The 26,983-nt window shown below is 43.9% G+C and overlaps 2 protein-coding genes across 3 annotated transcripts in view; both read right to left on the bottom strand.

Moving 5' to 3' along the window:
• Positions 1-193: 193 nt before the first annotated feature.
• phox2a (paired like homeobox 2A) lies at positions 194-4,972 on the bottom strand (the record flags this gene model as incomplete). The annotated part of the gene is made up of 4 exons (XM_079514038.1): positions 194-664; positions 976-1,014; positions 2,871-3,058; positions 4,750-4,972. 4 exons carry the CDS (start codon positions 4,970-4,972, stop codon positions 194-196), a joined length of 921 nt encoding a protein of 306 aa, XP_079370164.1.
• A 16,391-nt stretch (positions 4,973-21,363) lies between these two features.
• The window catches only part of clpb (ClpB family mitochondrial disaggregase), a 54,177-nt gene continuing 48,557 nt past the window's right edge, over positions 21,364-26,983 (bottom strand). The window contains exons 15-17 of one of the 2 annotated variants that reach the window (XM_079514831.1): positions 26,040-26,144; positions 24,341-24,576; positions 21,364-24,294 (exon numbers count right to left, since the gene is read on the bottom strand). In XM_079514831.1, the coding sequence (XP_079370957.1) occupies positions 24,376-24,576; positions 26,040-26,144 (306 nt within the window). In that variant the 3' untranslated portion in view covers positions 21,364-24,294; positions 24,341-24,375. Of the gene's footprint in view, positions 24,577-26,039; positions 26,145-26,983 lie in introns of both variants that reach the window. The other variant, XM_079514830.1, reaches the window with a different exon arrangement.

The raw sequence follows: 26,983 nt of genomic DNA, 5'->3' as shown, positions 1-26,983 counted from the left end.
AGAGCAGAGGCCAAAACCAGGGACCTCACTGAACTAAGGAGACTATGACGGCGACTTCAGGGTTATAATCGTGAATGAACATGTCTCTTCCCCGCTCCTCTTTACCACTCTGGCAACAGACAACAGAAACGTTCGCCTCCGTCCGTCTGTCCCCGGCCTTGGAGAGGTGGGTTTTAGGGGGTGGTGGGCGGCTTCAGAAGAGGTTCGTCTTGAGCGTGGGGTTGGGTTTTCTGTGGAAGGAGGACAGGACGCCGGCGAAGGGCCCGGTCATACTGTCCGCCGGCTGCCAGGCCTTCAGGATCTCCTGAGTCTGGGTGGCGGGCTGGGCCATGGCCGGGTTGGAGGGCCCCAGGCTGGGCCAGCTGGGGGGCTTCAGGCCCTGGAGCACCGGGGAGCTGGAGGGGTTCACGGCGTAGCCGCTGGGGGCGGGGCTGGGGCTCAGGCTGGCGGGGCTGCCCATGTTGCCATTGTGCGAGCCGGGCAGGGAGGCAGTGCTGTCGGGCGTGGGGCTGCAGGTGGACTCTTTGGACTCGTCATCGTCCGAGGAGGAGCCTCGCGGCTCTCCGCTCTTCTTCCCACTGCCGCTGCTGTTGGCTCCGCTCCCGGCGCAACCGCCGCCGCCACCCGAACCGTTGGGTCCAGACTTGGCATTGGCTGCTCGCTCCTCCACATGAAAAAAAAAATCTAAATTTAATTCAAATTCGAAATTCAAAATAACGATAAAGTTATGTTGGAAATAAAATCATAGAGAGTGAGAGGGGGGTTGGAGAGTGTGCAGAAAATATGGGTGGGGAGAATAATAATTTAGGGTGTACAGAAGAACTAACATAATAGGGCTTGCAAACCTCGCACCTTTGGTATGCAAATTCGGGGGGTGCACCATTTTGGTTGTGGTTGTGATGAGTCACTACTATACCTGGCCAACAGATAGGCAGATATTTTTATAGTTATACATGCTACTTTATCTCGGCATACCTGCTTACGGAACTTGGCCCGTCTGTTCTGAAACCACACCTGTGGAACAGAGAGAGAGCGAGAGAGAGAGAGAGTGAGTAATAGTATACATATGTGGAGACACAACAGGGTCATTTAAAGCTGCAATCCTGAATGTATTGGAATCAATTAAATACTATATTTAATTTGAGTATGTCTCCCTACTCTTCCTTTGACACATTTTAGACCCTGGTGTCACTTGGGGGTCCTGAAGCAGTATCTCTGCTCGACCAGGGATGCCCTCCCTCTTACAGTGGTATAGAAATTTGGCGAGGAAATTAGGAGACTGGGGTTTGAATCGTGGCCGGGGAGGCCTACAACTTATGGATTTCAGCTTTGATTGGAATATTTCAACATGAAGCCCAGTATATAAATTGATTGTGTTCATTGCACTCACACAGGGCTAAATTAATTAGTTGAAGACGAGGAGAAAAGATCGTTTAACTTGATGTTTCAACAAGATCCATTAAGGGCTGTAATTGAAACCAAACAGAGCAGAGAATGGATATGAAAGAAAAGTAAACTTGATTTGCTCTCATATCGACACCAAACTGTCACTGTCTGGAATTAATCAAATATATTATTCTGCCTATGAAACATGTGGAGCAATTTCACACGATGTGATTATATGCACACACACACTGTTTCTTCCAGGGGGATTTGGTGGAAAGTAACAAAGTAGATTTACTCAAGTACTGTACTTAAGTACAATTTTGAGGTTGGCCTACTATTACTTTACTTGAGTATTTCCAGTATAATACTTCTATATCTCAGAGGCACATATTTTACTTTTTGCTCCACTACATTATATTACAATATTACAATATTTGACAGCCTTATAGTTATAGTTACATTGCAGATTTAAACAATACAATACAATCCAATAATATGACCAATTATATTATGAGTCACTTTTGGTAAAGCATTGAGCATATACTTACAGATTATTTCTACATTGTGGTATTGCTTTTACTTCAGTAAAATAATAATAATAATAACTAGAACTGCACTCTGCCGAGTGCCTACTTGCTTGTTGCACACAAGTAGGCCATAAATGGCTATACTAGTGCGCAAGCAGAGCGCGCAAGTACTGTCGACCGCTACAAACTGTCAAATATCAGCTTCTCTTTGAAAGAACGATTGAAATATTGAATTATTAGGTTTAGCTATTTGCTACGTACCTACTTTTTTTTAAAAAGTAGTATTATGAAGTATATCGTAATAAAGCTTTTGCCACCATAACAGAAAACTGAAAAGACACCAGCATAGAGCCCTGAGGGACTTAACCTTATGAGGTTTAACCCATTAAGACTGGGAAAGTATCTTTGTCAGACTCATTTTAGATTTTATCCACTTTAACCATTGGTTTATACTTTGGCTATTCAAAAATAGCAGATATACAAGCTCGTATACGAGCTGTATTGATTGATGTAGGTATAGGAGAGATAAACAGACAAAGTTGATCAAAATAACAATTCTTCTACATTCTCTAATTGTGTATGCTTATCTTAGGCCTACCGTAAGTAATGCAGATGTTTAACAATAAGACGAATAACCATATAATTCCATACTAATTATCCATAATGTATAAATCATGGATAAGGTGTGAGGGCAGATAGGCCTTTTTGGGGAGGGGTCAGTATAAATGATGGACTTATACTTAGATGGTTATTCGTCTCACTCAACTCTCTTGAGAGCCGTAAGGGTCAATTTGGTTTAATTTACACTCTCAAGAGTTAAAGATAAGGGTCAATTTGGTTATACGAACTCTCCATCATTTAGCTATAGCCTGCAGGGGACCACCCCGTCAAGGACCACTGGCTGAGAACCACTGCAGTATAGGCCGGGTATAGATATTAGAGCCCTATTGTTCTCACCTGTACCCGGGCCTCCGTCAGGTCGATCTTGAGCGCCAGCTCCTCCCTGGTGTAGATGTCGGGGTAGTGCGTCTCCGCGAACACGCGCTCCAGCTCCTTGAGCTGCGAGCTGGTGAACGTGGTCCTGATGCGACGCTGCTTGCGCTTCTCGTTCAGACCCGACGGGTCCGAGAAGAACTTGTACGGAACTGTGAGGAGGAAATGTAAACGCATTATTTTAGATGTATTTTAGAAATATGTATAGTTCGTTGTATTCAAAAGCCTTATATCATAGGCCTCTTTGGGTTCATTTGGTCCTTCATTATCTTGTATTTATTTAATCGAATTTCAGACAAACTAAAGCCGTAACATAGTAGTCTAACTATATTGCCTATACTAATAATTAGGTGAGATTTGAGTGATTTGTATTTAAAAACATTTAAAAAAAAATAGGCATATATGGGGGATATTTTTGTGTGAATGCAAAGAAATGCATTATATTTAATCCATACAGCCTATTAGGAGTTTAAAACGGTAAAACATTAATACATTCAGAGCATGCGTGCTATAGAATCTCCATCTCCGGTGGAAGTGCACGCTGCATGTGCGTGGTGGTGTTTCGATGGGAAAAAAAGAAGATAATTAAACATAATATATATGTTTGTTGTGTATGTATATGTTTATGTTAGACATATAATTTCAATACTCAAGTACAGGATCTAAGGATCTTATTAGGCCTATTTGTGTATCTTCAATTTGAATCCAACATGGGGGGGGAAATAAAAATAGCAGAAGCCAATGTGGATTTAAATAAGAGACATTGTTTCTCTTCACGGAAAACGTGAAATGTAGGCTATTTATTAAACGATTATACAAATGTATAGCTTAAGTGTCAACCGTCAGTGCTTCATGTCTATTCTGTCTCACTGTAGAAGACACTATCAATCAACAGGTGTGCTTATGCAAGATGATTAAACAGAGACATCCCTTTTTTAATTCATTGCAATTCGTGTTAAACTAATTTAACTATATTTAAATGTATGGAATGTGTTTAAATTAACCATATCCTAGCATTGAGATTCCATTCATATAGAAACGCCAGTTCCACTGACTGTATATGCCTATACTTCATCATTATTACTGCGTTTAAATGTTCAATCCTCAGACGGATAGCATCGCTGCGATTTACTTGACAGTTGACAGCTAATTGAATTGAGCCATGAAAGATTATTCGCCCCTTTCGATAAATTTCGCAGTAATTTAATTTCCATCGACACTGACACTAAAATGCATGTTATCACTAAATCAATTAGGCACATCGTTTGAATAATGGAACCCGCGAACCAAACATGTTGTACCAAAATATACAGAAAGCCTATATATAGGCCTAATAGGCTATTTTAAATAAAGAGTTAGGCCTGGAATATACAATACAATATGTGTATTGTAAATACAAGATGGTTGTATTCGCATATAGAGAAGGGAGATGGAAAATGCATGAAAATTCAACTGACCTTCATGCTTGAAATAGCCTACAAGTTATTAAATAAAGCTATAGAAATGAAGACAAGAGCAGCAAAAAAAAGAATGCATATAATCAGAATAGAAAGAAGAATAGCTGTAGAATGGAAATTAGCCTTGGATCAATCAAGACTATATTATTCATAGACGATGAAGTATAAAAAGTCTGCCCGGGACTCAAACTATAGTGAAATTAGCCGATCTACAAGCTCACAACGCGGCGCGAAGCAGCAATTTATGTGATTTCTTTGATTTTTCTTTGAAATAATTAAATTTGTTTTTAATTCACCGGAAAAAAAGCTTTTTCTGGGAATGTTATTTTAAACTGTTTTGATATGTTTTGAAATAATAATAAAGTAGACTATAGAATGATGCTGACCTGTGGAGTAGGGTGTCTGCTGGTGCTCACGCAGGGCGCCCAGCGTGCAGTTGGCCGAGCTGAGAGGCGCGCATCCCGGGTTGGAGAAGGGCCCGGAGCGGATGGGGTTGTACTGGAACGAGCTGGCTTGGCTGCACGAGCTGAAGTCCGCATAGGCCGACGCTTCCATCGCCGCCATGCACGAGTCGTAGGAGTTCAGGTAGGAGTAATCCATCTTAAACATGTAGGCTATAGTATTGTGGAGAAACTGTAGGTTGAGTACAGTTCAAAAACACAAGCCGGTCGGTTCTTCTGATTATTTATCTCCAAGGAAGGAAGGGGACCGGTGGCTGTGCGTCCCGTGCGACTTTTGGAGACAGTCACGGTCAGAAGGCTCTTAATTCTCGCTTTCTTGAAAAATAAAAAATATCCCGATAATTCCCCCGTTTCTCGATCGTCCGAGTGTTATTCTCTCGCCAGTTGTTGTTGTTTTTTGTAATTGTCCTCCCTTCCAGGTTCGATTCCCTCTCGAGTTGTGACTGTGTGTGTGTGTGTGTGAGTGTGTTGCTGACTGTGTGGTTTGACTGTAGCGCACTGAGGCTCGCTACATGTGTTTATACAACTTGGCGTAGCACGAGACAATGGCGAAGGCGGTGGTCTTGTTTCCATGACAATGCCTCGTCAGTCTATTGGTGGGAACCGAGCGTGAGCTGGCTCCTCCCACGGCCGCGCGCACCGCCCATGCGCTTCGGAGCATGCATGGTACCGGACCCCAGTCAACTGTCAGTGGTGGAAAAAGTACTCACATGTTTTACTTAAGTAAAAGTACCAATAGGCCTACTGCAATGTAGAAATAGCCTATATATAGGCCTACTTGGTTACAAGCAAAAGTCCGGAGTTCAAAATGTACTTGAGTAAAAGTAGGCTACAAAAGTATTGGCATCAAAATGTACTTTACAGTAGGCCTACCAAAAGTAGAAAGTGCTCGTTATGCAGAATGTCCCATTTCATGTTTTCAAATGTATAAAAGTATTTTGAAAATATCAGATCTAAGCTCACAATGCAAATGCCCGAAATTTGTATAGGGCTGCTGTGGTTAATTAATGTAAGCTTTGTAATCATTATTAAAATATACAAAGTAACTTGTAACTAAAGTTTTCAAATACGTGTAGTGGAGTAAAAGTAGGTATAGGCTACAATAATTGCCTCTGAGATGGTGTGGATGTGGTAGACTGGAAGTATAAAAGTTGCCTACTGAAAATTGGAAATAGATCTACCTCAAAACTGTATTTAAGACAGTATTTGAGTAAATGTGTATACTTAGTTTACACCACTGAGATCTGTTCTGTTCTGGTCGGCAAGCGACATTAGCCGAGACTGAATAGAGAATTTATAGGTCAGTGGTTAAACATTAAAGGACCACCGAAATTGATATGTAGGCCTATTTTGGGGGGCTTGATGTCTTGGGTCTGATGAGGGTCACCATGAGGGCTGCATTGAACTAGCTCTGCTCTGTGTTGCATAGCCTACTATTATGCTACCTACAGCTGTCAACGCTTTGGCAATTTTGTATAATTGCTTTAGACCCCATGCATGATGACACAGCCAAAAATATAATCATATTTGATTTCGACACGTCAGGAACTTGGTGTATGACCCACAGCCACACAATTATCACTATTTCACTTTTGTATTTCCCATTTGTTTTATATTATCACTCAAAGTGATAATTGAAAAAACAAACAAATACAAAAACGAATGGATTTTGATTTACGGTATAACTTTACATGGAGGCGTGCATTGGGAGCTAGCTAGTTGAAAGGTCCTATAAAGTTATTATTGTAAGGCTAATTGATTCACTAGTTTAGTGCAGCACTGTAGCCTAATGTGTCGTGCTAATATTGTGCTGACGTGTTGATTCACTTAGTCAATTTCAATATATTTAATTATGGATTGTCAGTATTGCGTTAATTGTTAAGAAGTGGTGCTATAGAAGATCTGAGAGTGTACACATGGAACCAAATGGACCCTGTAGGTAGGGTCCATTTGGTTTAATTTTACAACCAAATGACACCCTCAGAGTTAGGGTATAAAGGGTCCATTTGGAACCAACTCAAGGAACCCCGAGGGTCCCCGGACCCCACTTTGACAACCACTATATTTTGATTCGATTCGATCACTTTCAGGGACATCAGCATGTCATGTCCACCAGAGTGATGTGATGTAGGAGAGAACCATGAATCCATCCACCTCACACAACGAGACAGTCAACTATAGGACAGGATAACCATAAACGCATTGACGCCTCATAAATTGGTTTAAACGTATTGTTCAGTGTCATACAGTCATATCCCCACGGCACGCAAACACACACACACACACACACACACACACACACACACACACACACACACACACACACACACACACACACACACACACACACACACACACACACACACACACACACACACACACACACACACACACACACACCAAATGGTCCCCTATTTCGTTCCATTCCATTTGTATTTCCCTGAGGATTTTACTGTTTTAATAAATTCCGACAAATATATAGGTCTACAAGACTCGTGCAGCCGCGCGCATGTGTGTGCGTGTGGGAGCGCACGTATGCACAATAATGGGGCTGTGGACTTTCATCTTCGCTTGACCCCACGCGCGCGCACGCACGCGCGCGCGCACACACACACACACACACACACACACACACACACACACACACACACACACACACACACACACACACACACACACACACACACACACACACACACACACACACACACACACACACCTTAATTGCGCATATAATATACCCATAACTGAATTAAACGATGTATAACTATTACTCAAAGCTTGAAGTGTTTACTGTGTGGATGCTTCTGGTTCGATGGGAGATCCATTAGAGAATATACAACATCCGCACTGTTGTTCTGACCCAGTCTTATCTACTGTATACAGTCAATATGGCATGGTTGCAGCTGGCGCTGGACAGATAAAACTATACCGAGGAGGATACGGATACAAGGCCTCGATATAGAGGAGAAAATAAGCAATTGTGTCGTAAAATTAAGGTATAACTGTTTAAAATTCGACTTCAGATTTGGGACTTGTCTCCGGACCGGAGTCCGGGCCGACTTTACTATAGGTCTTTCAAAGCCTACGAAGTTTCGAATCTAAAGTTTATGATTGTAAATATAATTGACTGGTTCAAGTATAGATTTATTTTTTATCGAGTCTGACATTTAGATAGCCTACGTAAGATACGCATAAGAAAATGTCAGACTCGATAAATGAAATGTCTGCTTCAAATCTGCATGAGCCTGTTTCCTTATCTGTGGTCATCTGGTCTATTTTATTTTGGATGAATCACTTGCAAAGTTGTTGTGTCTTTGGTCAGGTGTGGACCCTGGGCCTGCAGGCTGCACCTGCTTCACCTGATAGCACCGATTTCATATCTACATATAGCCAGAGGTGCAAATAGGCCCATTGTCTATACCGTTCCCACTTATGGGGTCATGTTCCATCCCTTAAATGATTAAATCAGAATCCTCTACTCAGTAGGCCTAGAGGACATGACCAACTCTACTCGTAGGCTATAGAGTCTGCATGCGAGACTCAAATCACACTGTCGTGTGCCAGCAGGCAATTTATTTTTGCCAACGGCTGATTCGGTCTGGTTTATTAGCCAGGCTAAGTATAGAGGCCTTGCAGTTGCACTTGCACATATAGGCCATCTCCATTATATCACAGTAACAAGTGGATATATTAACCCTCGAGCAGAAAAGGAAAGTGGCTATAGGCAGCTTGATATTCCACCGTCTTGCACAGTGTAGGCTACGTTCAGTTTGCATGTCCGTCAGTCAGAACCAAAAGCTCCCAGGCGACACTCTCTGTTGTGTCACCCATGATGAGGAGGAGGCAGCTCCCGTCTGGCGGGTTCAGAGGTGAGTTTACCGACTTACCGAGAAACTTAAACAGTTTTCAAGTTAAACTCGTCTCCAGCCCCGTCGACTGTTTCTTCTTCCTCCTCAAAAAACGAGCAACCAGAAGCGATCCTCTGCTCTCTAAACTTAATCCCTTCAAAGGGGGAGGCCCGTCCCTTTTCTCAACCTCCGCTAATCCGCCCCATAGGGCTCCCTCGCGGGGGACTTCACCACTGAAGGGTTTAACTTTGGACTGAAATTCATGGGAGATTTAACGGAAACAGTAGCTGGGATCCTTTACATTCATGGGGTCTGAGTCAACAGAAAGGAGGACAATAGCCACAAGAGGCTCCTCAAGTCAAGACCCCGCGGAGAGAGTGACACAACGAGGGATTAGCCTGGGTTAGGGTCGGGACGAACTGGTACCTCACGCTACTGACGCTAAAAGGCCATTAAATGGTTCATATATTTGTCCCATCCAGAGGGAAAGTAAATTGCTAAATCGCAATAAAGCACCCCTTTTCAAATATCTGTTAATTTAAATACATTTTTAATTGCGCTTTTATTTTTAAGGCATTATTCACTTTCACATAAAATATATGTGAAAGTAGCTATACGCTCTTCGGTAGCCTACTAGGCCTACTAGGCCTATTATAGGTCTACAAAGATGTCCCCCATGACTGAATGAGTTAACTAAGTGCTAATTAGTGTATCATGTCTGCTAATTGGCTATACGAATACGAATTAGTATGTTTTTCTTTTAGTCTTGGCAAATTTGCATTTTCTGCATTTTTTGAATATTTGCATTTCGCTGCTTGAAAACAACCCATATGGCCTCTATATAGTATACTGAATAGGCAAGAGCTCATATGACGTTCTACAACTTTTGATGTTGGACAGCATGATGTGGACAATCATCACTATGCGTATATATTGTATTTAAACGAAAACTCTCTGCCATGGCGTGTGTGTTCTTCTATGGCATAGAAGAACACACACGCCAGAGAGTTTTCGTTTAAATCAAGTGGTTGTGCATAGTGCATATAATCTATGCACTATGCACAACCACTTGATCGCTCTTTGAGCGTTTATTTTTTATAGAAGTGGGTGAGCATGTGATCATCTGCACGCAGAAATCTTAATTGAATCCCCAAGATTCGCCCTCCTCTCCTGCCGTCGTTCCTCTGATAGTAATTGTTTCCGATAGATGGTACTCTCCTCCTCCTCCTCCTCCTCCCGTGTAGACATGACCAAAGAACCTGCATGGCGTCTCTCTCTCTCTCTGGCGGTTCAGAACACGAGGAGGACCCGGTCTCACCAACCATGCAGCATGAGAAGCTAGACAGGCTGGGGAAGGCATAATGGCTCTAATGAAGCAACATGGCGCTGTGTGTGTGTGTGTGTGTGTGTGTGTGTGTGTGTGTGTGTGTGTGTGTGTGTGTGTGTGTGTGTGTGTGTGTGTGTGTGTGTGCGTGTGTGTGTGTGTGTGTGCGTGCGTGCGTGCGTACGTGCGTGCGTGCGTGCGTGCGTGCGTGCGTGCTAGATAGATAGATAGATAGATAGATTGATAGATAGATAGATAGATAGATAGATAGATGGGTCTGAATGATATAGAGAGAGGAGGGGTGAGCCGGTGAGGGATTAGTAAAAAATAGGATACAAATGTTTTGGTTGACAGAATAGCTCCACGGGAGACCCACCCGGCCGTCATGTGCCCCGCTGCCCCCCACACCCCCTGTCCCGTGGCACGCAGCGGTGCTCCACGGGAGACCCACCCGGCCGTCATGTGCCCCGCTGCCCCCCACACCCCCTGTCCCGTCATGTGCCCCCTGCCCCCCACACCCCCTGTCCCGTGGCACGCAGCGGTGCGATGACCCGAAGGGGGAAAAACACACGAGTCAAACCGTCAATCAAACAGAAAACCTGGCCCATCCATCACGTTCTCCTGAATAGCGCCGACAGAAAGCAGGCCTATATACATCACAAACAACATGCGAGGGTAGTTAGAAACAGCTTTTTAACGGATGGGACGAGCCGTTCCGCCCGTTAAAAGAAGCCTGTTTCTATCCCCTATAGCCTACATCATGTCTGTGATGCTCAAAGCTGTTTCTATCCATCCTACATGTCTGTCTGATGTGATGTGATGTAAGCCTGCTTTCTGTCCTCAACTAAACCACATTCTGGGGAAACGTCGGCCCAACCCACGACAGCTAATAGAATAGGAAACAGATCCATCAAATGAGTGTTGTCTAGATTATTTCCCTTTAGAATGCTTAATTCACTCCATAATTCAAATGAATTGGCCCAAAACACGAGGAAATACAGTAGTCGTACAGATAAAGGGCGTATTTAATTGGATTTGGGAGAGTAACCTTATCAATGGGAAAACTAAACAATATGGCCCTCAAGCCGAACTGTGGTGCAGCGGGAGCTGTCCCAGGTTCTGAAATAAACCAACTCACAACTGGTCCGTGTGTGTGTGTGTGTGTGTGTGTGTGTGTGTGTGTGTGTGTGTGTGTGTGTGTGTGTGTGTGTGTGTGTGTGTGTGTGTGTGTGTGTGTGTGTGTGTGTGTGTGTGTGTGTGTGTGTGTGTGTGGGGGGGGGGGGGGGGGGGGGGGGGTGGAATCTAGAATCTAGATCTATAGGTTTTTATAACCATTACAACCTCTCAGAAGAGTGTTTGGTGATAAACATCCAAGCTAATGTTTTAAGTTTAACGATTTAATCATTATAGGGTCTCAGGCCTGTTTGATCACATTTAGCTATAGTGTATAGGTTTTGATCATGCTTTATATTAATTATGATAAAAGTATGCAAGGGCATTATTTGTAACCGAAATATTCTCATGTTTTAACGATTTTAGAAATTGGCCATGCAGCTATTTAAATATAAAATGTGAGAATATTGGATAAAAGATTAAACCTATATATATTTAAATTATATATATGTATACATGAGAAACGCATTTTTTCCCTCCATTATAGTAGTTTATAGGCTACTAAAAAATCTTGACGTTGAAAAATATTACATTTGAAGGTCTGTGATTTAGGCTAACCGAAGAACCCATGCACTCACAGGCCTAAATTAGATTTAGTTAGGCCCTGGGTCTTGGGATTCATTTTAATCATGCGTTTAAGACAAACACTTCCCCTTTGCGTCCTCACATTGACTAAGTTTGACATTGTTTTATTATCGGTAACTATTATTAGCCACTCGAAGAGGACATTTTAGTGGAATTACTTTAGAGCAAAGGCGGTTATTTTCTTTATGAACGCGCACGCACGCACGCACGCACACACGCACACACACACACACACACACACACACACACACACACACACACACACACACACACACACACACACACACACACACACACGTTGCACACTCGGATTCTTTTGTGATTGTTTTATTATGTTTGCCATGCCATGAAGCCCTTACAAGTTTAATTGAATTTTAATTTATATTAGGCCTATACTATTCTACGCGGCTGGTATTATGAATAATTACAGCAGCATTATAACTTTCAGATAGGAAGGATATCGACGCTATATAAACTGCCCCGAGCAGACAGTGAGCCATAGGCCTATACTCCGTTTCTACCTGTGACACTAAAATGTGTCATTTCATCACTTGTGCTAATATATTCTCTTCCCTGCAGGACGAGAGCGAGCTAAAAGAACTACAACACATCCCGTCCGTTAACGTTTCTCCACCAACACAGCTTGGCGGCTCGGCGCGTGCATTTGATTTATCTGGTGATGGATGGATGGGAGGCGGTGGGCGCGACGCACGAGCCCGGGGTCCCATCGGTGCGCATTTCAATCCCGAATTACCTAAATGTACCGTGACGCTGCGCCTCCAGGCGATGGCCCGCGTCTAACCCGGTTAGAGCCGCCAGGACGCGACTGCATCTGACACGAAAAACACCAGTAACCAAGAGACGTTTAGTTGAAAGTGATCAGGAAAACCTGCGTGTTTGAGCCCTTTTAACCACTATTATGGACATGCCATTTAGCCTACAGAAGAAAATGTTTATAAAATAGCTCAGCACTGATTTGTTATTGGATACAAGTTCAGTTAAATTGTTGATAAGCTATGTGATGATATGAGACGAACGATAATGGAAGTTACTTTGGCTGAAATGCAATTGTTCAGTGATCATTATGCTCATAGCCTAATATTATAGCCTGATTGTTTGCTAAACTGCCCCGCGACATTTCTAATTGGCCTAATTGCTTGGACTGTAGTGTAGGCCTATCTAACTCCAAAGTAATATAGGAAACCATTAATTAAATGGATTCATATAAGCCGCACTATGCCTATACCCTATAGCATCATGCAGCCCATGGTTGTCCACATTGTGGAATCCATAAACCTCCAAACCATGATGCAAAGCTATTGTTTTAATATGCTGTGCACATCAGTACACAATGCACTACCACACCAGATTATCCTAATGGATACAGGCATGTTGCTTACACACAAAACATAAAAATAAAACAAGCTTTTTGGATAAAAACCAGGTCCCGAAAACACACACACACACACACACACACACACACACACACACACACACACACACACACACACACACACACACACACACACACACACACACACACACACACACACACACGCACGCACGCGCGTGCTCATGCGTTCGCGCACCACAGCTGGAGTGGAGAAGGCAAGGCAGCAATAAGGGGGGGTCGCGCGCGCATGGAGAGCTTCTTCTCCAAACACGCTAATTAGATCTGGAGCTCTGGCCCCGCGCTCTGAAAGCAGGCCCAGCGGCAGGGGCGCGCGGAGCTGTGGAAAGTTAATTGAATTAAATTCCCCCTAAACTAATTAGCCTGCAATCTGCCACGCGAGCTGTCCCTGAGCAAGGTTCGAATTAGGCAGAATGGATTTGTTCCTTTTCTTTAAAAGAATACACGGCACAGGCTGGTGTGTGTGTGTGTGTGTGTGTGTGTGTGTGTGTGTGTGTGTGTGTGTGTGTGTGTGTGTGTGTGTGTGTGTGTGTGTGTGTGTGTGTGTGTGTGTGTGTTTCCATGTTCTCCCCCCTTTCGGTTTGCAGGTCCTTTTATTTCGCTTTTATGCTAATGAGCCTCGCTCCCCGGGGGGACTGTCTGTCTGACACGCGCAAGCCGAGTCTTGCGGTTATACAGTGCGTGGTGCAGGTGCGTCATCACCCCTGACCCCTCCCATCCCAAATATTACACAGCAAACCTAAAGCAGTGTGTTCATTTTAAAAGACCCCCATTTCTGTATGCTTTTATAGGCCATGGTCCCCCATCACTCTGATAGTGTACACATGGAACCAAATGGGCCCATAAGGGTCGAGTTGTTTCCATTTTTACAGTTATAGCCTACAGACCTGTAATGGTATACATTTTTGAGGGTCGCTATAGTTGGGTAATATTGATACTTCTGTGACCACGGAGAGCAAAGGTCCGTTTCTCAGTGGATTCTATGAAGGAATAAAAAACTAATTGAGCCCCCACGCCCCTTGCAAAAATGTGGGCACAATTCGTGAGAGCCCCAAATCCATATGGCCACCCTTAACAACCTGTTAAGGCATGGACAATAAGGCAAACAATTCTAAATTAAAATTTGCTTTAAGTTGCATGTGACGTGTCAAACTATAGGGATTCCGAATCCATTCCAAGCATTAGTTTTGCACCATAGCCGTCATCACATCATGAGGTCATCACAAATGTGATGAGGTCATCACATTTGGGCACATTTGGGCAAGTGGCTATGGCCGGAATAGACTACGTGACAACCAAGAATAGTCTGGTGACCACCGGAGAGACGGGTGACATAGCCGGAATGTAGACGGCACCCGGGAGCAGTATGGGTTGGTGCCCCAGCCTGTGTCTTCCGTAAGTTGAGCCTGCAGCACCACCGTTGGCCAGGTGGAGCCTGCAGAACCACCGTTGGCCAGGTGGAGCCTGCAGAACCACCGTTGGCCAGGTGGAGCCTGCAGAACCACCGTTGGCCAGGTGGAGCCTGCAGCACCACCGTTGGCCAGGTGGAGCCTGCAGAACCACCGTTGGCCAGGTGGAGCCTGCAGAACCACCGTTGGCCAGGTGGAGCCATGCAGAACCACCGTTGGCCAGGTGGAGCCATGCAGAACCACCGTTGGCCAGGTGGAGCCATGCAGAACCACCGTTGGCCAGGTGGAGCCTGCAGAACCACCGTTGGCCAGGTGGAGCCTGCAGCACCACCGTTGGCCAGGTGGAGCCTGCAGAACCACCGTTGGCCAGGTGGAGCCTGCAGAACCACCGTTGGCCAGGTGGAGCCATGCAGAACCACCGTTGGCCAGGTGGAGCCTGCAGAACCACCGTTGGCCAGGTGGAGCCTGCAGAACCACCGTTGGCCAGGTGGAGCCTGCAGCACCACCGTTGGCCAGGTGGAGCCTGCAGAACCACCGTTGGCCAGGTGGAGCCTGCAGCACCCCAGCCTATAGTCCTTCCACACGCCAGATTGATCTACCTCCCAGTCCCGGCAGAGTAGTTCCGGATTGTGGCCCTGGTCTTTCCCGAGGGTAGCTACTGGGACGTAAGTCGGGACTTGATCACCCCGGCTGGGTCACCTGAGTGAGGGGTATGATGTTGCGATGACCTTGGGATACATCACTGAGGATACTTCCCATGTGCATCCATGCAATGTTTTTTTCGTTCTAATGTTGTTTCAAAAGGAAAAAAATTCTCTCTCACACTTATGCCAGTGATCGTCATTCACTGTGTCAATGTTGGCTAACCCTGCCCTATAGGGGACACGACACCGGGAGAACATACAAACTGCAGACAAGGCTCTTTTGCCAACCCCACATGGTATGGGAACACGCCCGCATGCAGTGCCCACGGTGTCCCCAGTGGGAATTGAACCCAGGACCTTCTAGCTGTGAGGTGACAGCGCTACCGACTGCACCACCATTCCCCCATTGCAGCCAAGTCTATGGACTTTTAATGTTTGTTTAGAGCACTTTAAACAAACATTACCAGGCGCCCCTCACTTCACACGAGTGTGATTTTGTAAATGTAAACCAGGCCAGTGCGGCCTTAAGTTGTGGTTAGAGTGTTCGCCCTGAGATTGGGAGGTCAGGGTTCAATTCCCGTCCTGCCCCGGATCATACCAAAGACAAGACAAATGGGACACAACCCCTGCTGGACTCTCTCACTATAAGTCCAGCGACATACTAGCATCATGTCCAGAGGGTGAACTTGTACATTATGTCTGGGGCATGTACATGTACATTGGGTCAATTTGATTCCTATCAATACGTTATCAATAATATAGCAAATGGACCATTATTAGTCATTGTATAACACTCTCTGAGTCCATTAGGTTCCTGATAGGGTTGCCCCAATCTGATAACGTGATAGGTAATCAGGGCTGATCACGTAATTTTAAAATGATCGGGAGCAAAACAAACATAGTATCAATATTATATCCATTTCATGATATTAGACTGGATATTGTCTGTGATTTTAGATATTGTACTATTGTGATATAACATACCGGTTTTATAAAAATATAAATATCGGATCGGAAAAATTGGTATCGGCAGATTCTCAAAATCAAATGATCGGAATCGGATCGGGAGCAAAAAAACTTGATCGGGACATCCCTAGTTCCTGACTATGAATCATTTAGCTGAGGACCCTCTGGAAGCCCCCCCTCTGGAAGCCCCCCCTCTGGAAGCCCCACCCCACTTTGATAACCACTGACCTAAAGCATCCCGGGCTAATACTAATTAAAAATGCCAATCAAAAATAAGCTCAAGATATGGTTTGGCAGCTAAATATTGCATGTCGGCCTGGACTGTGGAGCGCAGCACCAATGTCATCTCCTAAAAGCCAAACGGAGGGAGGTAATGGTGTGGAAATCGATTGCACCCTGTCCTAAGGGACCACAATGGACAGAGAGAGATTGGGGGGGGGGGGGGGGGGGGGGGGGGGGTTGGGGAGCGAGAGAGAGGAGATGAGAGGAGAAGAGAGAGACACGGATGAAAATACTCCGTTAAGAGCAGGGACAGATATGATAATGGGCGCTCGCGAGGTATCAGAGTTGTGAGCGAGGCCTGCTGAGTGCTGGCGAGCGCCATGCAGGTCGTCATCATTCACCACCTTCCACCTGCATGTGCGCCCTGCCGAAGGCCTGGCACGGCAGGCACCACACTGGATGGCCAGTGAATTGTTAATACCAGCTATATGGTCCACGAAACTATGATGTGGATCTATAAAGTAAACAAAAACTAGACCAGTAAGACCAGGTCCATATGTGGAGATCTAAGGGGGGCGGCAGGGGAAATTTGATTTTGATTTTATTAAGGATCCCCATAATTGATAGCATTTTTAATAAGACTGAGATGTTTCTTTTTAAAGTTTTGACAATTTACAGTAAGAAAATCAAGAAAATAAAAGGCACAATGACGACATACTATATTATAGTATGTCGTAGAAAACCATGAACTAGGCTATAGTATGTCGTTTTATCATGATCATGATCTGTTTTTTTTTGTGTCAATTATCTAATGTAATCCTGGGCGCTACACTTCCTCTGCCAACCTGGGGTGGCAGCGGACTGACCTCATGCTTCCTTCTATGCATGAGGAGTCCAAGCTGCTTCTTTTCACCTGACAGGGGAGAGTTTCCCCGGCCGGACGTAGCGCGTGGAAGGAACACGTTATTCCGACCAGTTCCTTTCCCCTCCATCAGGCGCCCCGGCTGGCCAGGGGGAGGTAGTTTAGAGACCAGGATTACGGCATGTTTTTGTGAGGGTACCTACCCTAGGGGACACGGGGAGAATATGCAAACTCCACACAGAAAGGCCCTTTCACCAACCCCGCCTCGGGTATGGGCACTGATGACGCGGAGGAGGGAACACGCCCCCAGTGCCCACAGCGTCCCCAGCGGGAATCGAACCCAGGACCTTCTAGCTGTGAGGCGACAGCATCTGTTTTTTATCGTCGAAAATCATGAAGTCGAATACCAGGAAAATCGACATACTATAGTTTGCTGTTTTTCATGATTTTCATAATCTTATCTTGTCATCGCCTAAATCTGTAGGTGTACTGTTGTTTAGCAAAAATCTGCCTCATGTTGGTGCTATAACAGGCCCATGTGAACAACTTGGGGCAAAGGTTCTGCTTTGGCATCCAGGGAGTGTGAGTTTCGCTGCGATTAAGCCAACTGTGCCGGAGATTAGCTAATCACAGACGGACACACGGGCAGAGGGACGGATAGGGTGCAAAACATATTCTCTCCCCATGCCTTCAGCTTGGTGGAGACAAAAAGGAATCGAGGAAGAAAAATGGCGTGAGATAGAAAGGGCAATAGAGTGTGAGGGAATAAGTGGAGGTGGAGAGAGAGAGAGAGCGAGAGAGCGAGAGAGAGAGAGAGAGAGAAATAAATGTAGGGAGCGAAAAAGATGGGAGGAGGCTGGAGGGCAAGGTTTCCGTTTCTCCGTAATCTAATCAGAGAAATGGCAGCAGTCAGAAATAGCCTAACGGACAGACTAAGAGCCTCTTTCTCCTTCTCCTCCTCTTCTCTGCTTCATCTTGCCTTCCTCCTCCGGGAGGGTAAACGGATACACACACACACACACGCACGCACGCACACACACACACACACACACACACACACACACACACACACACACACACACACACACACACACACACACACACACACACACACACACACACACACACACACACACACACACACACACACACACACACACACACACACACACACACACACTAACCAGACTTCCTAAAACCATAAAAGTGTGGATGTGTGTGTGCATGGTTATTAGAGACAGGAGGAGCCTCAAGGTATCAAAACAAAACCTGATCTTACAGTCCAGATGCAGTCATCTGCCATCGGCTCCACTTTAGAGGCTCTTCTGCTGTGCAGGGACTCAACTCCCCACAGCAGTATAGCAGAAGATGACAGCGTATATGGCTAGTACAGTGCACCAGCGGTAACCGTACTGTTTTCTGGTCAGGCCCACTTGAAAAACTTTTTGAGTGATGCTAGCCACACGCACACACACACACAGAGAGTACAGTACAGTACAGTACAGTACAGTACAGTACAGTACAGTAAAGTACAGTACAGTACAGTACAGTACAGTACAGTACAGTACAGTACAGTACAGTACCACTCACTTCAGATGGGTCTGATTTTTAAAGATGGAGTGCCATGATCCCCCCCCTAAACAAAAAAACATGATTATCAGGTACAATGATTATACTAGGAAGAAGATTTGTTTCAAAAAAGTGTACAGAAAGTGTTAAAAGGATGTTTTTATGTGGCCACACCCACCAGTTCATTAAGTATACCTGGTTTTCACCTTAGCACCACCACCTGAACTTAAGCCTTGCCCACAGCTGTTGTTGTATGATAATGGGGAGGGGTTAGGGTTATGATGTCACAATCATGGTGTATTTTCGATTGGGCCTTTTGACTCAAAGTCTTTCAGCTTTCAGGAAGAAACCAAAAATGCACAGGGAAGACATATTTTAAATTTATAGTTATAACCACACCTGGTATGGGGGTCTATTAGAGTAATGTTAACTTGTTCGTTCGATCATGTAGGGCTACACAGGCAATTTGGACATCCGCCAAGAAGTCACATCGTCATCCAGTTCAATCAAGCTGCTGACTCCATGTGGTGATTTGAAGATTGGGCATTCATCGATGATGTGTTCAACAGTCTGTGGTTTTCCACATTCACAGAGATCAGTGGGACACTCCACACCAGAGTTGATGAACTTCCTCAACGTGGATGTTGAATTGGACCATTGGTTGTTCCAGCAGTCAAGGATTCATCCAGGGTGTGGAGGGCTCGTGGTAAGGAGTCTCCTAGCCTCAGTGGAGAAGTGTCTGTGTTGGAGTCTCTGGTTGGTATATTGAGAAGGCAGGGGAATCAGGCTTGTTGGCTCATCTGCACTCTTGCAGGCCAGATTCAAGGTCAGAAAGTTTCAACGGAGCTCTGGAGGTGGGATGCCAGACAGTATGGGGAGGAACTCGACAGGGGTTGATGGTAAGGCACCAGTTATTAGCCTCATGGAGGTTAACTCCATAGAACAGAAAAAGTACAAAAATCACCATCTTTAAGTGGTCAGATGGGTGGGCCATATATTATCAATAATTTGGGGGCCCACTTGCAATATCCTCACGGCCCGCTGACAAATCACTGTCATACATAGATGCCTCTAACTCTGCCGACGTTATCACTAAGCCTCCTTCTAGCTCCATGACAGTCTAGAGACACACATCATGTCACCAAGCTCCAGGTTTCATATTTTGGCAATAGAGTGGACCCCATTCACAGCGACTATGTCTTCAAAAGATGCGCTCTTCCTTGCACTTCTAAACATTTCACACAAGAACAAATGCTTGCTGCTCTGTCCTGTTGTTTGAAAAAAATATGCATATTGATAATATACATACAGTACTGCTTTCATTTTCTATGAGGTACAAACCACTGATATCAATACAACCAGTAATCAAAACAGAAATCATTGTAGTTGTATATGCCCACAGGTTGTGGGTTCAAATCCATGGATGGTGAATCCGGCTTTGTCGAGCGTCTACACGAACACAATTGCCCCGTGTTCGGGGAGGGAAGCAATTGTCACTGCACCTTCAGGCTGGGCGGCATTGAGCGGGAGGAGTAGGATGAAGGCTCTACGTCCTCCCGGTGGGGCCTCCTCACTGGTTGTTGAGTCAGTAGGTACAACAGCAGTGATTCTTCTTCTCTTCGGGTTTTTGAAGCATGTGGTTAGATGACAGTTTCACACTGTAGTGTGTGGGGAGGAATCAATTGGTATAATGACAAAATTGTGGAGAAAAAGGGGTAAAAAAAAAAAAGTAGGCATATGGATGTTTCCAAATAGCACATCTTCTCAACTAATGAGTATACCTACAGTAAATCTCTGTATCTGTCCTGTATTACATAACTAGTATTGCCATGGCGGCGGTGGCTCAGGGGTAGAGTTTCTGTATGGTAACCGCAAGGTCGCCAGTTCGAACCCGGGCTCCCCCAGAGTTAGTGTCGAAGTGTCCTTGAGCAAGACACTGAACCCCTAATTGCTCCTGATGTGCTGGTTGGTACCTTGCATGGTTTCCGCTTCCATCAGTGTGTGTGAATGGGTGAATGTAATGCACAATCTATGTAAAGCGCCTTGGATAAAGGCGCTATATAAATGCACCATTTACCATGACAACTGAATGTTCCCCACCAGATCAATATAGGTCTATCTTCTCTCTTATGGGTGCAGGTGTAGTGCGTTGTGGGGGGTCGACAGAGGACATGTCTTTTGCTGCATGCTAATCCCTCCCACCAGGGGAGATGTGCCTGGTGTGTGTGTGTGAGCAGGGTGGCTGGGGAAGACATCCTCTACACTTCTATGCAATGCCATCCAAATGGGGAAACAGCCCTTTTCTCATGTTCTGTGACACACCACAGACATTCCTGCAAGATTCCTCTGTCATGTTGTGTCACTGGATGTGGGATGGGCGTCATTGTGTTATTGTTGTAGAATTCCCACCCAGGAACTTCTCTCTCTCTCTCTCTCTCTCACACACACACACACACCCTCCCCCCCACCATCCATCAGACGTGACAGACAACACAAACAAAGACAACAGGAATTCCCTTCTGGTTGTGGTGACTTTATTTAACATGGTGGGTGTCGAGACACAACAATGAGAAATGTGGTCGTCCTAAGTTCTGCCGCTTGTCGACAAGATGTTTAGTATTAAACATTCATATGAGATTAAATATTTTCTTTTGTTGTCAAATGTTTTTTTTCAACACGCTGTCAAAACAATGTTGCTCATATTATGTCAACATAAACTATTTACAAGGCAGCTTGACTACCCATTACTCTAATTGTCCACTGAACACTTTTACTTGTTTTTCTTCACAAACATGACGAACAAAATGGCTTTGTTATATTATATACAGTATCAAAGTTTTCTCCACAAGACAAAATGTGCATTTTTGTGAACTCTAAAAGCCACCATGCATGAGCAACATTTTTAATAAACATAAGATGCAGCTAAAGCTGCTGTGAAATAATTTATTTTTTGTTAAGACTTAAGCAGCTTTGTTCAGTAACAGAACAAGTAAAATTAAACAAAAAGTGAGCAGACAAAAGTGTAAACACTATAACATTGAAGCTGATAAAGCGCGATCACAAAATAGATGAAAGAGAGAAGAGATGATTATAGCAATGATTACCATCAGAATATAGAGCTTTTACTTTAAACAATCAACTTAGTTTTAAACAAACTATAAATGAATGCACATTTGGACATTTATGAGAAACAATGAACAATGTTCCTCATGGAGATATATTTTACTTATTTGGGCACACAGATCAGTGTACATTTGACAATGTATGTGAACATTATTTATCCACAATGATCACAACAGTGTCATACAATTTGTCTCATTAAAGGGAAATGGAACCCTTGACTGGTTTTGTAGTTTGTTTTACAATTCAGAGTAAAAACTACAGCAGATTAAAAACATGGCAGGTTAGTAAGCAACGCAGCTGCAGCTAATCAAATTAATAAGGGGTGTGATATATTTACTTATGCAAATGTGCAAACATAGACACTAGCACAGTTTTGTCACAGCCATTATTAACAGCTGTGTTGCTTACATCACAGTGTACTACAAGGTCAGCGTTATGCAGCCTGACATGTTTTAACCATTACAAAAATACTCCTTTGAATAATTCCACGTCACATAGCTCTAAATATACATCAAATCTTCATATAAACTATAAGTCTACAGTTTATGAGCTTAACTTTCACTGTCACTATTGCAAGCAATCATCCAAATAAAAAGCATCTGGTCTACCTCCACCGAAGCAGTGTTGTTTACTACAATAAATCAGATTTTACGAGATGCTGGAAACCACAATCAAAAAACATTGCAGTGGGATGGTGACAACATTACGACAGAGTATTATTGTCAATGTGCCGAAGCACAAAGCACTCACTATTGCCTCATTCAACTCTGTACAACACAAAGCCTTATGACTGACAATACAAAACGTGAATTCCATCCACTGATGTTACAGCAAAATGACACATTGGCATAGGTTTGGGTTGTGTAGTTACTGTACCTTGCCATGATGTAACTCCAAATATTGGTGAGATATCTTCCAATAGTCTTACACTGACTTATATACATTTGCACAGTGAAACATCTCCCAAAGTCACTCTTTTAAACGCACCCACCTTGATGTCGATTAACACATTTAATTAGGAAAAAGATATAGCCTGCAGCAGGATCTGCATATCTGGATCTTCAAATAATTCTAAAAACAAACAAACAAAAACAAAATGCTGTGTCGGTTTTGTAATGTTACATATTGGCAATAATCTGCTTTGGTTGTGTTAAAAGAGAGACTGTGAGAAGTGTTTCACTATGCAGTTAAATCATGGCAAGTCAACTACACAACCCAAACCTTTAGCAGTGTCATTGTGGTTGAATGGGATCACACCCACTGTAACCACACTGATGAAGATGAGGTAGCTCTAGCTTCACACCTGATAAACCAACTATACTATATACAACATGCATATGTTGTCATTTAGATTCATTGTCTTCCATGCTGATGTCACTTTAGACTGAGATCAAATATGACATCACATATTGGCTGAATGTGGAGCTGAAGAAGTCACTTTGGTTCACATTATGTTGGCAGTGTAACAATGGGGGAAGTACAGTAGTACTGTACTGTATGGGTTTACTGAGAACACAGACAGTCATGTGTCATAATAGAAGTACCTTTATTGGATTATTGTCATTAAAATGGCCTTCCATGAGCTACCCAACATATGATGACGACGACGACGACGACGACGATGATGATGATGATGATGATGATGATGATGTAGTTATAATGACAGTGATGCAAATTACAAGTGTGTACTGTGCGTATACTGTACAGCTGTGTGTGTGTGTGCAATGGGGGTGTAAGAATATGGCTATGGATGGAGACATTTCTTGTCAACGTATGCTTTCCATAGCCTCTATTTGGAGGCCAAATACTTGAATCCAAGCCCCATTCTTGTGGTAGCGAGGGAGTTTTTCCCTTATCGCCATGCCACCAGTGGCCAGAAGAACACATTTCTTTCATCTGGAAGATAGGGGGTCCAGCCGTAAAGCGCATTTGACACTTATTTTAACCCATTAAAAGTAAAATTGGGAAAGCATTCGTGTAATTTTAGATTGTGGCATTGGTTATTAAAAAATGACCAAGGCTAAGATCTTATTTTTAATTTTAAAAGTATTTGAAAAATGTTGAATAATTATTATTTTGAACACAAATCCTCTCTTCTGGCAGCCCCTGGCACAAACCATTATCAGATGGGGGCGTCTGCAGCCAAATAAATATCAATTTGGTGGGTCCTAAAAAATAAATCACTTACACCCCCTTTTATTTGTGTGTTGCATATCTGTAAAGTGTTGGTGCGTCTGTGCCTGTGCGTTGGTGTTCATATGGCTTAATTATAAGTATAGTACTATATATGTCTAAATAGTTGCTGTGGGTGTCATGGTGTGTATAGTACTACTATATGTCTAAATAGTTGCTGTGGGTGTCATGGCGTATATAGTACTATGTCTAAATAGTTGCTGTGGGTGTCATGGCGTGTCAGTTGTCCGGGCTGAGTGGAGGCCGGATGTCCAGGGTTCGAGCCGAGCTGTCCTCTCCTACGAGCTCCAGGCGCAGACTGGGCCCGTTCAGTTCCTCGGGGCCGTCCTCCGATTGGACTCTCAGCCGCAGGGTACAGCCCTTGGGGAGGAGCTCCTGCTCGTATGCGGCGGCCAATTGGTTGACGACCCGCCGCTCCACCTGGGGAACCAGTGAACGAGGCGAAAAGTTTTTTTCTCTTTCTCTGTATATCGGTGGTTTTCCTGAAGAGGATCCAGGTGGTCCCCAGCTAAATGATGGAAAGTTGGTAACCAAATGGACCTTTATAGATCTTTAACTCTTGAGAGTGTCAAATTAAACCAAATGGACTCTTACGGGTCCATTTGGTTTCATTTGACACTCTCAAGAGTCACATTATTGTTAAACTTAATTTACAAGAAGTCTACATAATAATTGTTATTTTGAACAACACTGTTATCTCTCCTAATGGTACCAACATCAATACAGCATGGAATTGTGGAAAAAATCCAATGATAACAAAATGTCCCTTAATTAGTTTTGGGTCTGAGAGGCTAAATCTCATCAAATGGTCGTCCGTGACTCAAACACCAAATAAATAATGGACCTTAATATGAAAAGGATTGAAAACCACTGCCGTAAATGAATGAATTTTGGACATACAAGGTTTCCACCCGACATCGACGATATGTTGTTCTATTTATTATCAATATATTACTATTATACCATTCTATTGTGAATAATTTGTTACTAGACTGTCACAAGACAGACACGTTTGTGGATAGCTATTTTCAGCGAAGAGATTCAGTAGGAGGAGCAGTCCAAGTATAGACCCCTGGGGGCCTCCGGTCAACAAAGTATATACAACTGTACTGTACTCTACAGTATGACGCGAGTGTTCCTGACTCAACAGCAAAAATAGATCTATGATCTAAGCTCACAGATAGTTCTGCTACTTTCACTATTTTTTTAATACTCAAGTGGTTAACAAATCTCCATATTCTAAATTCTAAATGTTTGTGTTTTTTCATAAACAAACCTAGATCAAGTCCTACTTGATCATACTGCAGCGTCACACAAAAGTATCAATATGAGGGTTCCACCCGACAGAGACGATATGGTGAATCATTTCATATCACCAGCACACTTCTGGAACGGCTGCATATTGATACGCTAATATAGCTGTCTAAGACATGATCTATATCTGTTTCTCACAGTACATATATTTATTATTATTATTATATTATTCGAGGTACTCGATTTTTGATAATGATTAATGATAGTAGAGAGACAGGAAATAGGAAGAGAGACGGGGAGTGACACACACACACACACACACACACACACACACACACACACACACACACACACACACACACACACACACACACACACACACACACACACACACACACACACACACACACACACACACACACACACACACACACACACACACACACACACACACACAGACAGACAGACAGAATATGGAGATAAGAGGTTTCTGCCCGACAGCAACAAAATAAAACATTCTTGATTCTTGATAAATAAGGTGTGTGTGTGACGGTCATATCTGGTGGAAAGGTGCTAGGTGATGCCAGGTATACTCCCACCCCATGAACCCCCGGTGTGTGTGTGTGTACCTCATGTTTGATGGAGCGCGCTCCATAATGCATGTTATAACCACCGGCCAACAGGTCCAGAACGGGCTGATCCCACTGTAGGGTGATGCCATGACGCTGTTTAGCCTGATGAGACAGACGGTGCACACGCACGCACACGCACACGCACACGCACACACACACACACACACACACACACACACACACACACACACACACACACACACACACACACACACACACAGGAATAGTGAGGAATAGTTCACCAAAAAGTTGACTTATTGACTCAACAGCAAAAATAGATCGGAGGGGGGATAATGGGGAAGAACAGCAACAACAGAAGAAGGAAGATGACAATGAGAGAGAGAGAGAGAGCGAGAGAGAGAGAGACAGACAGACAGACAGACAGACAGACAGACAGACAAAGAGGCAGAGAGAGAGACTAGTGTCGAACAGCATGAGGAGCAGTGTTAAGCAACAGTCTCTAATGTGTTTTAATCAACAGTCAATATAAGCAGATCAGAACAGCTCATGAAATTAGCCGCCGCTGTTGGCGCTCCATTCAAAAAACACAATATTACACACTTCATTCCAGTCCATTTGGTTCCATCTGTACCCCTCTTGTTCTGAGTACTAGAGCCTAATTTCCGCTTCGTCATACACAGCCGATCTACAAGCACACGACGGGCCACGTACACAACGCGCTGCGAATGTGTAGATCGGTCGTAGGGATGTCAGTATAAATGGGGCTTAACGATCTTAACTGTGTGAACGGCTGTATGCTTCACTCCAGAGACGGGCGTGCTAATATTTACGACACGTGCAGTGCAATAACGGACGTTCATTTTTAAGTAAGAGAATCGCTCATACACGCTCAAACATAATGAGATTTCAAAGCTTATATATAAATAACATCATGAAAGCGTACACGGCACCGTTCATTTAAAACTCCCTCCTTTCATCCG

Source organism: Electrona antarctica, assembly GCF_951216825.1.
Source record: "Electrona antarctica genome assembly, chromosome: 11".
Classification (NCBI taxonomy): Eukaryota; Metazoa; Chordata; class Actinopteri; order Myctophiformes; family Myctophidae; genus Electrona; species Electrona antarctica.
The sequence above is the reverse complement of the archived record's forward strand: the minus strand, read 5'-3'. Positions and strand labels throughout refer to the sequence as shown.